Source organism: Wyeomyia smithii, chromosome 2 (assembly GCF_029784165.1).
Source record: "Wyeomyia smithii strain HCP4-BCI-WySm-NY-G18 chromosome 2, ASM2978416v1, whole genome shotgun sequence".
Classification (NCBI taxonomy): domain Eukaryota; kingdom Metazoa; phylum Arthropoda; class Insecta; order Diptera; family Culicidae; genus Wyeomyia; species Wyeomyia smithii.
In genome coordinates this window covers 29,676,335-29,688,547 of record NC_073695.1, presented here as the reverse complement: position 1 = coordinate 29,688,547, position 12,213 = coordinate 29,676,335, and the positions used below count along the sequence as shown (strand labels likewise).

The window sequence follows — 12,213 nt, the reverse complement described above, 5'->3', positions numbered from 1 at the left end:
TTGTCAATTGGACAGAGAAAAAACGACAAAGCAATCATTGGCAAAAAAAAAAACTATCAATATGTTTTACCGAAGAAAATCAAAAAGTTGACTGAATCTTAAATTTATTTTAGTACAGGCCTGTCCAAGGTACGGCCCGCGGGCCGCATTTGGCCCTCTGCCTCATTTCTCGAAGCCCGCATTAAGTTTAGGAACACGTTTCACGTTTGGCCCACGTGTTGATGTTTTCGGATTGGAATTTGTTGTGATACAAAACATCTTCGTATAAGTTTAAATTACACGAGTAATGCCATCCTGTTTTTGGTGTTTTGAAACTGTCAATCCGTATCAACATTTCAAAAATGAAAATGAACGATTTAAAAAAAAGTGAAGGCAGTACAAAATAGTTTTCGTTCATCTTTACTGCCGTTCCAAGCATAGTTGCCCCAGCGTGCATAAGGTTTGTGTAAAACATGGGACTACTATGATTGGAACGGCAGTTTATCATACGAGAATTTAAAATCATGTTTGCGGATTTCGGTATGGGATTCTGATATCAATATGGCTCTTGTTCTGGAAAAAAAGCCAATAGTTTTAAGTTTCTCATCAATTCTCCGAACGCATGTGATGTTAAAATTTGACAACAATGAATATATGTCCTGCTTTACTATAGGAAAAATTTCAAAAAATCATTGTTTTTTTTCTATTTGTTATAACCAAGCATTTCACTGACTAGCAATATTTCATGCAAATGTGTTCTTTGATTCATCAGGTATCGTTTAACTATTTCCACTCGCCTTCCCTCTTCCTAACCAAGCACATGGGAACGGTTTTTGGTGTCTCCGCCCCCACCTCCTCACTACCGAACACATCGAATAGTTCCAAACACAGTGGCAGTACTGGACTCGTCAACGCCGCAATTTCCAGTCATGGATGGAATGGTGGCTAGCAGTGGCGAAGCCGAAAATTAAATCGTTCTTTCGACGGAAGTCCAAAATAATGTACGATTGCTTTTATCGGGAACAACAACGTCTCTACGTACTACTCCGACAAGCATATGACGACTACTACAACAACCGTGCCATGCTCACCACCATCAACCGGATAAAAGCCGAAATGCTGCTACATCAACGCCGCTTCTCCGAAATGTTCGTGCAAATAAACGAAATGTTCGTCGCTGGAGAACCACTGTCTACCTACCAACTAAAAGAACGAGCACGAAAGAGAACCACCATCGAACTACTGCAGACCGAAACGGACGAAATAATAGACAACGCTGATAATATACGTGATCATATGGTTCAATATTTTTCTGGTCTGTATGCACGAGAGAATGTGGAGGAAGTGGATGAAATATTCCAATGCGTGAGAGTCATCCCAGAAGAGGATGCGGCGAACGAAGGCTGTATGAATGAAATCACGACAGACGAAATACTATCTGCTATTCGATCCAGCTCATCAAAAAAATCTCCTGGCCCCGACGGCCTTCCAAAAGAGTTTTACTTAAGAACTTTCAATGTGATCCACCGAGAACTAAACTTTATTTTGAATGAAGCCATCGGATCAAACATTCCAAACGAGTTCATGAACGGAGTGATCGTTCTGGTAAAAAAACGCGGTGCGGGGAACACCGCTCGTTCATACAGGCCCATCAGTCTCATCAATTACGATTATAAAATCTTATCAAAATACGGGATAAAAGCACCGCTTGGAGAATGTGTTACAAACTCATTCCTTACTGACCGGATCACAAAAGTGTTCGAATACTGGGCGAAATATATTTCAAGCCACACTTAGCATGAAAGATAGGATCGCACAATTGAAAGCAAACGGCAGACATGGAAAGTTTGATCGCGTCGATCAACAATTTTTATTCAATACAATGCGATCCCTGGGTTTTAACACGGCTTTAGTGAATTTACTCTCTCGTATATCGACTGCTTCCTCCTCCAGACTGCTCATCAACGGACACCTCTCCGCACCCTTTCCAATTCAGAGGTCGGTTCGTCAGGGGGACCCACTTTCAATGCATTTGTTCGTGATATATCTGCACCCTCTCCTACGACAATTAGAACGCGTGTGTGGGACTGATTTGGTAGTTGCTTATGCAGATGACATTAGTGCCATCGTCACCAGTGTGGAGCAGCTCAATACAATGCGAGATCTGATCAGGCGGTTTGGAAATGCTTCCTGAGCCCGCTTGAATGAAGCAAAAACAACGGCAATCGACGTCGGTGAAACTAATCACCCTATGACAGTACCATGGCTGCGGACGGAGGAAACTATCAAAATACTTGGCGTAGTTTTTACAAACTTAGTACAGGAGATGGTTTCGTTCAACTGGAACACTCTGGTAACCAATTTCAGACGACAAATTTGGCATCATTCGTTGCGCAGTTTGACGCTACATCAGAAAGTTACGCTGTTAAACGTTTTCTTTACATCGAAAATCTGCTACATGGCAGCCAACTTAGCACCGGCTCCAGCACACATAGCGAAACCAACAGCCACCATGCGTAGCTATCTCTTCCGTGGGTGTTATGCTACTATACCTATGCAGCAAATGTCACGCAACAGAGAGGATGGTGGCCTCAAACTGCATTTACCGGCGCTTAAATGTGAGGCTTTATTGATTAACCTACATATACACGAATTAGACTCCCTTCCTTTTTATAATTCCTTACTACAACAAGCAATTCCTCCCAACTCAAATTCCATCCGCGATCTTCCTTGTTTTAAAATCATCCTAAGCAATATTACACATCTTCCCCTTCAAATCCGTCTACACCCCTCCGCCTGTTCGATCCATCGTTATTTCATCGAACAAACAGACAAACCAAAAGTGGAGATCAAAAATCCAAATACCATTTGGGTCCGTGTTTGGAAAAATATTTCTGGTCGAAGTCTGCTGTCTGCGGAAAAAGTACTCTATACATGTACCTCAACAATAAGTCGTCAACTGCTGTTCAAAATAAGACGAACAGATGAGCCAGTGTGTATACACTGTAGAGCTGGTGAGGAGACCATCCAGCACAAATTTTTTGGCTGCACCAGAGTGCGCGCAGCGCACCAACTACTCCAACAAAAGCTGCTTGCTTTGACTGGCTATCAACGAACACTGACGATTGATGAACTCTTGCGGCCCTTGCTTGAAGGTATATCAGCGACACCAAGAAGGGCAATTTTGAAACTCTTGTTTAGATACATTACCTTCATTGATAATTGTAATGGTAGGATAAATGTAGAAGAATTGAATTTGTCTCTTGCATGCGTGAGCATGTGTAATTTTTATTAGCGATGGTTTGCTGGGATTGGAAGCTTATGAATAGCACGTTCAGAAATGATACTCGAATGATTGTTATGCGATACGATTTTTTCCATCCTTGGTTATAACTGTTGCTTGTAAGATTCTATTTATTATAGTAAGCTATAACTGATATCCCCCTGGGCTCTTCAATCTAAAACGGACTGCTTTTATATCGAAATCAAAGTATTTTAACATAGATTTGCACATAATCTAAAAGTGAGCTGAAATTTGAAAGTTTCCCAAATGTTGGCCCGACAGCTGTTGTGAATTGTGAAATCTGGCCCCACAAGGGTTTAAAACCGTATTTTATGAAAGTTTTATTCAGCGGTATTTAACTTTTAAATGAACATTTTAAATAAAAAATGAAACATGTTAATGTTCATGTTGATGTTTCAATTAAATATTTATACGAACGAAAAAATTTCAAGTTTAAGATAGGAAAATTACGCTAAGTTTAAAAAAAACCGATCAGATCGGTATATATCATTCGATCTGACAAAACCATCAACTACCCCTGAACCGATTCTCATTAAATTTTGTACTACAGAGTTCTATGGTAGAGCAATTCTCGCTGAAACCGTCCCACTGGTGACACGAGGCCTCCTCCTTTGTATAGTTAAAATTTATGAACCTCTCCGATCCAAGATGGCGGCCATTTTTTTCAATTTCAAATAAGGCTCATCGTTTCTCTTTAAACCGATGCACTGCTGTTAGTGGATTCAATGCTAAATTTTAGAGATTTTGATCAATTGCTCAAAATACAACTTTTTCAAAACTGTTTGGCTCCTTGGTTACCGAGGGGTTCATCAATTTGAACTATTCTGCCGTTCTAATCATAGTAGTCCCATGTTCTACACAAACCTTATGCACGCTGGGACAACTATGCTTGGAACGGCAGTATTGTTTTCTCAATTTTTTCATTTTTAATCATTTAGACACATAAATATCCTTTTTGAAAAACCACATGTCACCAATGGAACGGTTTCAGCTAGAATTGCTCAGTAGTGGATGACTCTGGCTCCCAAATCTATTTCGACGATATGTAATTGGATTGGAATTGAAAACTATTTCCTGCCCTCAGTTGGTTACATTTTTTCTTTGATTAACTAATAATTCTAATTTTTTTAACTTCCGGACCCAGGAAGCGTTACCGGTCACTACCTTTTCGTACCATCTTGCTTGTCACTGGGCGAAAATATCACCTGAACGATCAGTCCGCATCTTTTGAATTAAGTGATAAACTCGTTCAATGTTAAAAACGAAAAAAAAATGAAAATTTTGTGGTTGGAATGCCCAATTTTGTCTCTTAAGAAGGTTTAGAAGCAACATCATTGTGGTGATCGTGTGATTGTAGTCAGCAATAAGTTCCTTCTATAGTTCACACGTGTAATGGGAATATCTTTCGGCTATGTTACCTGTACGGGGAGACTACAGTGAAAATCATCGGTCGTATTCTCGCATCAATGATTCCCGGTGGGCGATGCGCAGCCTGTCCTATTTCGTAGGCCATGTTTCAACTAAAGTAGTATCTCAGCTGTACAGTGACCTACTTCAACTTACTACGATGAAGACGCATTTTTTACTGCAGCAATGTCTGCTTGTGCACGACCTACCTCTTCTGTCTGAACAAACCGGTGCATTTTCAAGTGATCCTTACTTTCTGATCAACGTATGGTACCGAGCCGAGACTAACGATCCGCGGAATTGTTTACAAATAAATAAACATGCTGCTATCACCAAGAGTTGAACAATGCTAAACGCTAACCTTTGAACACTTTTAGCTGAGGTATACTTCGAAAACCTGTTTGTTGGGAACAGGACTGCACACGATCGGCGTAACGTGAACGATTCGCATCATTCCAGAAAATAAAAGGGAACGCGCGGAACAAGTTTGGCCATCCGGTAATTGGTTCCGTCGAGTATGTAAGAACAGGTAACGGTTAGGCGTGAATAAAACATAGGTAGATAAATTCGTTTCTTCCCCCAATCAACTCAACCATAACGGATTACTTCGGGAAAAACCTGCAATGAATCTGTTAGTTGATATTGAGTAGCTATAAGCCACCATCATCGATGGGTATTATTATTATTGCGTCTTTTCACTTCCTTTCCCCAGTATCGCACACAAGGGGACACAATCTACTCCATCTGGTGTAATGATACATTAAAGAATAACTTCAGTTCGTTCTTCAAACCTCTTCCCTCGGGACGGAATTACTTTGTGTATAGCACCAGCAACAACTCTAGCAAGTGTAGCCGCAGCCCGGACAGGTGGTCTTAGGCATAAACCGTACGTGTGCTTTGCCACTAGAGAGAACAGTTTTACGAGTAATCGTAAAACAGTGAAGATATGTTTTACGAGTGACAAATTGCTGATAATTTTATCTGACGTGCGCAGCTGCTACCGAGCTTCACGGTCGAGTTCACGTATGTTTGGGATGGTTGGTTAATTGAGAGGTCATGAATGGTGCACTCTTTAATCATACACCATGATTAGCGTCTTGCTGAAGAGGACTAAAGCAAAGCATGATCTATGTGTTCGTTTATGTTGAAGTTTGGTCTTGTTTATTTCTGTTTATATATATCTCTCGATTATTTTATTACTGATTCGTTCAAACTTGTTTTTCTAATGTGATACTCGTTTTTAACACATCTTTCTCTAACTAAATTATTTTTAAACTCGATTCATACTGCTTCACTCGATTTGTATTTGAAAAAAAAAAAATAAATTAAAAACACTTCACATAACAAATGCAACCGTTTGCAAAAAAACAGATATCTAAATTTTTCTGGAAAAAAATTGCAATGAATTTTCTAGCAAATGCTATCGAACTGTCGAAATTTTGAACAATTGAGCGTCCAGTGAAAAAAATTGAATTGGTGATCTGGCAGGATGATTATGACGTCCATAAATTGAAAGTAGCGCTCTTAAAGTTTAGGCCATTGACTCCGAATTTCGGTAGTAAATTTTAATAATCTCGACCCGTGATTTGATCGTGTATCTTTCCATTATGAAATGGCAAACCTTAGTGAAGAGAAATGTCAAGAGAGTGGGGAAAAATGAGGCGTCGTTCACTGTCCCTATCGGTCTACTTTTGTAGCGCTCTTATTGAAAAAAACTTTTATACAACCGATCTGACTTTGAAATGATTTGTTGTTACTGTTGATGTTCTACTCACGCTAGTACACACGCCACGCTTACTGGAAATTTATGAAAGGTACCAAACATTTTACCATCATTCCCATTCCAAAACGGTATCATACAGACGCTAGGTGTTGATCGTAAAAAGGAAGAAAAATCAAAATTGTATCGTTCATCTCGTGCCGAATTTCACCCGTTTATCTGGAAGCTGTTAAGGAATACTTGGTTGCTACAAAAGCGCTACGAAAATAGCTGGAAATTCTGCCAGAAATAACCAGAGCACAAGAATCATCGGTAGAACAAATACTATTGTGAATTGTTTCTATTGTGAAACACACCGGCACCTTTTGGTGCCTCAAAATAATTTAATTGAAGTAGGAAGTGAAAATTTCCGGCCACAAAACGTTGCTAATAGCGGTAAAAACCTTGCAAATAAGCTTATAATCGAGTTCTCGCTTGTTTTCTTAGTGTTTATTTTTCGGCCACAGGCCATGAAACTTTCCAAAATGTTTTACTTTCCTTGCGATTTCGTAGTTGTCTCAGCAATTAAAAATGCACTGTTAGATGGAAAAAAATTGGGAATACCGTAGTCCCACGTCATGCGGTCGTGTCTTGGATACATCCCTCCTACTATTTTTCTTCGAAATTTAACTGATGTAACGAACGACAATTTTTCGAGATATTTACTAAGCTGCGAGCAAGAAATTCTAACGCATTTTTGTTTGATATTCCGATGAATTGTTTATTTAATTCATATTTTAGTCAGATTCAACTTTTTTTGACGTAGAACTACGGGTAAAACGGCAAAAGAACTACGGCAAAAACGGGATAGGGGACGAAATTTGTCCCTTCTCAAGTGCTTATAAGTCGCTTAGTTTTCAACGGATGTCCTTCGTTCTTGCAGCAATCGATTAGAAAATTATCCACGCATTCGCCCAAATGTAGAAATTTGTAATTCGATTATTTGAACTATTGTACTGAGCAATTCCCGCTGAGACTGGCCCACTATTTACATGAGGGTATTGGAAACGATCCAAGTTATGTTTTTTGGGAAGCCCATGTTAAACAAGTAAATAAACTGCATTCGGATGATTCAATTGACTACCTCCTCGTTAACTGGAAATCAATACTTTTTTTGATTTTTTCATTTTTCGTCAAAACTTGTTCTAACTCTTGAATTGCTCAAAAGAATTACTCAAACCAACATATTATTGGAAAGGAAATAGGAAATAGGAAAGGAAATAGGGCCTTCTTTTGAAAATATATCGAATTGGGTAGTCGCCATATTGAATTCACCCGTCATATTGATTTTTTTCAGAAAAATTGATTTTTGAATACCTCCCTCAATTTTGAATACCCTACCTCAATTTTTTTTGCATTCGAAATATCATGCTTTTTTACATAAAATATGTCAAAATCAGAGATGTATGTTGTCTAAAACAAGAATTATATTAAAATAACCAAAACATGTTCGATTCGGCAATTAGGGTTCTCAATAAATATTACCTAATTAAAATTGCTTTAACACATGGTATTCTTCATTGAACATCTCCAAGCGACCCATCTTCAAAAAGTGGATGAAATGAGAAAAACTTTCATTTTAAAAGATCCACTCTAACATGTCGTTCACGTCAATGTTGGATTAGTACTGTTGTTCCCGCGGAGCACTTGCAAAAAGCTTCGCGAAGCACGATCTGGAAACCTCTGAATTATACTTTTTAATCGTCATCATTACTTCGCAGTGTCTTGGGGAATGATTCAAAGCCAAGCAAAGTTCAGTACAGCTTGTTTTTAAATACTTCTCTCTCTAACAATTTTCTGGTTTTGATAAATTCTGACCATGAGGACTATATTATATAAAAACGTTGCAATCTGTTACACCGCTTTCTTTACTTTTACTTCTACTCGAGCTGTTCCAACTCTCTCATCAAAAGCATTTTTTTGCTTCCAACTTCAAGAGGAAAAGGTGGATGCTGGGGAGCGGTTCAGTTCCCAATTCAAATAAAAAGTCAAACACTCTTTTCAAATGAACCTGAAACGATCAACTTTAAAAAACGATTACGTAAGGAGTCTGTATGAGATCATACCATAGCTATTTATTTTTACTTTGCATATGACGTTAGCTAATTTATCAATGACTCTTGCGCATGAGATAAAATTGTTTAGCTTCCACATATTTATCTTTTTTCCTTGAATGATTACCGTCCGTCCCAACAATTTAACCGCAATAATAACAACGAGGAATGGCCAGCAAATATTGTTGCTTCCAGTGGAATTCCTCGGCGCCCTGTTGCAGGTCATATGTCAGTTTCACCGGTGAAATCACGGTTCACTTTGCGAGTCCGACCTCGAAGCTAAGTGGCTAGTTGCACCCTTAGTTGCAATCTACTTAGCCTTTAGCAAAAGCGATTTCAACGCCAATTTATGTAAATATCGCATGCACAATACGAAGTGTTTCATCTAATTAACCTAACTTTAGTTCTTTTCATGTAGTGGCATGGATTTTACGATGTGATTCTCGCGGTACATCGTTATCGGTCAAGCTAGTCACGTATTATGTATAGCTACGAAAAAACAGCAGTAGAAATCGGTGTGGAACCAAATTACAATAACTTTCAATTTCACTCGCGGTCTCCGTGATCACAAACTGACTGTTTTAAATGCCCACGCCCTCGATCGCGGATCAGGCAAGTACATGGACTAGATCGATCGGAACTAAGATGTCATTGCGTTGCATTCGGTGTCCAGTGAGCACAAATCTGGCACAGGAAATCGAAAGTGAAGAAAGCAGCTGTTCGTTACTGCCGCCTGATGGCTGAAGGTTGAGTGGCGTCCGAAACTTCGAGTCGTCTTGGGTGAATAGTAATTGAATGTGGATAATTTAAGCACATCAACGCAACGTGCGTTGGTAGATGAAATACACGCAGCTTTGGTTTTTTTAGTAGTCAACCAACGCACGCACTGATGATTGTTGGGTTGTGTGTATTGGCGGGGTTTTAATTGCCCCTGTTGTAAAACATTGATGTTGAAGTTCAACTGAAAACCAAAAGCTACCGGTAGTTTCACTAATTACTAAAGTTGTGTTTGCGGAACGAACGGAGACGGTGCGGGTTTGCGTGTAAGTTTCTTCGAATTACATTAGCTTGGTTTGAGGAGTTATAAATTTCTCCAGCAGATGAGTTTGACGTCCGGAAATACATATAGACAAACTATTAACAAAACAATATATTTCAAACATAATTATGTACCTACATTTGAAAAAAAAGTATGATTTTCTATGAATTGATTTGATACCAAACCAAAATTGAGCGTGCGGTTTAAATCTAACGCAATGACGAAAGGTTCAATGTTAAATCATTTCATTGCATTATACACAATCAAGTCGTGTGCACCGGTGGGAAGGCGTTTCTTTCTTCTGCTTCTGGGGTTCCATTAAAAGCAAAGCAAAGCCTTGGTGCTACATTCCGTATCGGAACTCGACCTTCTGTTTATTATACACAGACTTCGCAGCCAACTGTTGAGTGTACAGGTCAATTGCGGGGATAGCGCTACGATCCTACTGACACTAACAGTCTCTCCCGAGCCGAGACTCGAACCTACGACGACTGGCTTGTTAGGCCAGCATCGTACCTCGAGACCAGCTGGGAGATTCAACTTCCATTACAGAGACAGAAAAAGAAAAAACGCTTTTAATGAAGGAGTTGAAAAAACAGCCCAACAGGATATTGACGAAAAAATGGTTGACACAGATAAAAAATAAATCCCGGGTTTACGGAATTGGAAATATCTTGAGCCTGAAATATGGGACCAAATGATTTCATCGAAAATAATAATAATAAAAATCTTAAAAAAAATATTGGAGAGTTTAGCAAAATTTAAAGGAAATGCTTTAAAATGATGCTCAGCGGACATTTCAAAATTCTATCAAGACACTTTGTGAAATGAAAAAAAAAAAATAACTGGAAATAACAAAAAAAAAATGAACAAGTAAAAACATCATAGTGCGAACAAATCATCGGAATATTAGAACCACACACTTTATATAATCTTTACACAATCTTAAACTGTTGGATATTGTCTAGAAATACACAAATTCACAAAAAAAATAAATCTGTTGAAAATGTTGTACAAAAAATTTGCAAAATTCAGAACCTTGTAAAATTCTCCAAGTGATGACATAGTTATTGGATTGCAATGGCTTAATGCTTGCGTTCACAAACTCGTATTTTGTTTAACTAATTTAGAATTTGAAGAGCGGCAATCGGAATGCATCTGAAATGTTTGATGCATTCTGATTGCCGCTCTTTGAATTCTAAGTTAGTTTAATTTCAATTATTCCTATTATTTTTGGCATCTAACAGTCAATTTGTTTCCAGAGGTGAATGATAAATTTATTGCCAACAGAAGACTACTGATAAAAATTACTTGCATTTCCACCGGCAGTTGATATAAGAAACCGGCAAACGTGTTAAACAGCACAGCAATATTCATTTTTCAAATCACATTGTTCATTGTCACAATGACACTATTTGTAGACAGTTTGTTTTAAAGATCGATCATTAAAAAAATCAATAAAAATATCACTTATACTATGTAATCAATTTTAACATCTATTCAATGCACCGTTCCACGCATCCGGATGCAATTCTTTCTCGCCCGGTAAAATATCTGTACTACTCATTTCATCTTCCACCTCCGCTTGAGCAACGTCGAACTTCAGCGTCATACGATCAATGTGAGCAAAAAAAACGAAAAGCATTCTTCACCAATTGTGCAACTATTCATAACTAACAACCTGTAAACGGCCTTTCTCTCGTCATCTTTCTAAACTGTACGTATATTTAATTGATCACGCCCAACTTTCGGTTGGCACTTATGCTGTAAATCTCACACTTTGTTGGTTATCTGGCGCTCACTTCCAGCGTTTTACTATGTGCGGAGGGAGTAGGCTCATGTTATGTCTGTTTGTCTGTACGTCTGTTGTTTTCGGGTGAGTAATGTTATCATCCATACCTTTGCTTTCCGCTTTCTCGGGCTGCAGAGCCGCTGCCAGACTGCTGCTGCTGATAGTAGCGGCTAGCAGGAGCAGCTGTATCCACGGCTGCCTCCTTATCATCGTCGATCCGCTCGTGATATCCGCGAGGGGGTGAAACTTCCGAGTCACTTTCCACACCGAAACTGTTTGCCGAAACAAGGCCACTTGGTCTGTTAGTACTCGGATGTGTCAAAAACGCCACTCCCCGTTTTGCCAAAATTTATTTTTCACTAAGTCAATTTTGTTTCTGCGGGGGAGCTAATTAGCTCTTCCAGCTCCACCTTCTCTTACCCAGTGCACTTTAACGGCTGAACTTCAGCCGATATATGAAATTAAAATTGTCGTTTCACTTGCACGCTGCACTGCACCGCACACGCACTGGCCACACGTTATTTGCCGGGTTCCGTTCCGTTGTGGTTGTTGTTGACCAGTTTCACCATCGGATCAGACGTCCGAAACCTAGCAGCAACAACGACTTAACCGACTCAAGATCAAGGTGATATTAAGCGTGATTTCTTTCCAACATTCCGCTTTATACCAAGCGAACAACAGTCGGGTTTCGCGCTCGCTGGGTCTCAAATGGCTTTGCGCTCTTCCATGTACCCTAACATGGAACTTACTGTGAGCGGTCCTGTTCGGGCTATCAAAGAAGGTGCATACTGTGTGAGCTCGTGCTGACTGAAGATGCGTCCTGTACAGTTGGGTGTCTTTGGCGGTCCCGATCGGAGTGCCGTTGATCGGTTCGGTGTT

At 39.4% G+C, this 12,213-nt stretch overlaps 1 protein-coding gene across 5 annotated transcripts in view; it reads right to left on the bottom strand.

The window, feature by feature from the left end:
• The window catches only part of LOC129724189 (uncharacterized), a 37,854-nt gene extending 25,872 nt beyond the window's left edge, over positions 1 to 11,982 (bottom strand). For 4 of the 5 annotated variants that reach the window (XM_055678874.1, XM_055678875.1, XM_055678876.1 and 1 more), the window contains exon 1: positions 11,442 to 11,981. In XM_055678874.1, coding sequence (XP_055534849.1) covers positions 11,442 to 11,544 — 103 coding nt within the window. In that variant the 5' untranslated portion in view covers positions 11,545 to 11,981. Of the gene's footprint in view, positions 1 to 11,441 lie in introns of all 5 variants that reach the window. The other variant, XM_055678877.1, reaches the window with a different exon arrangement.
• Positions 11,983 to 12,213: the final 231 nt, after the last annotated feature.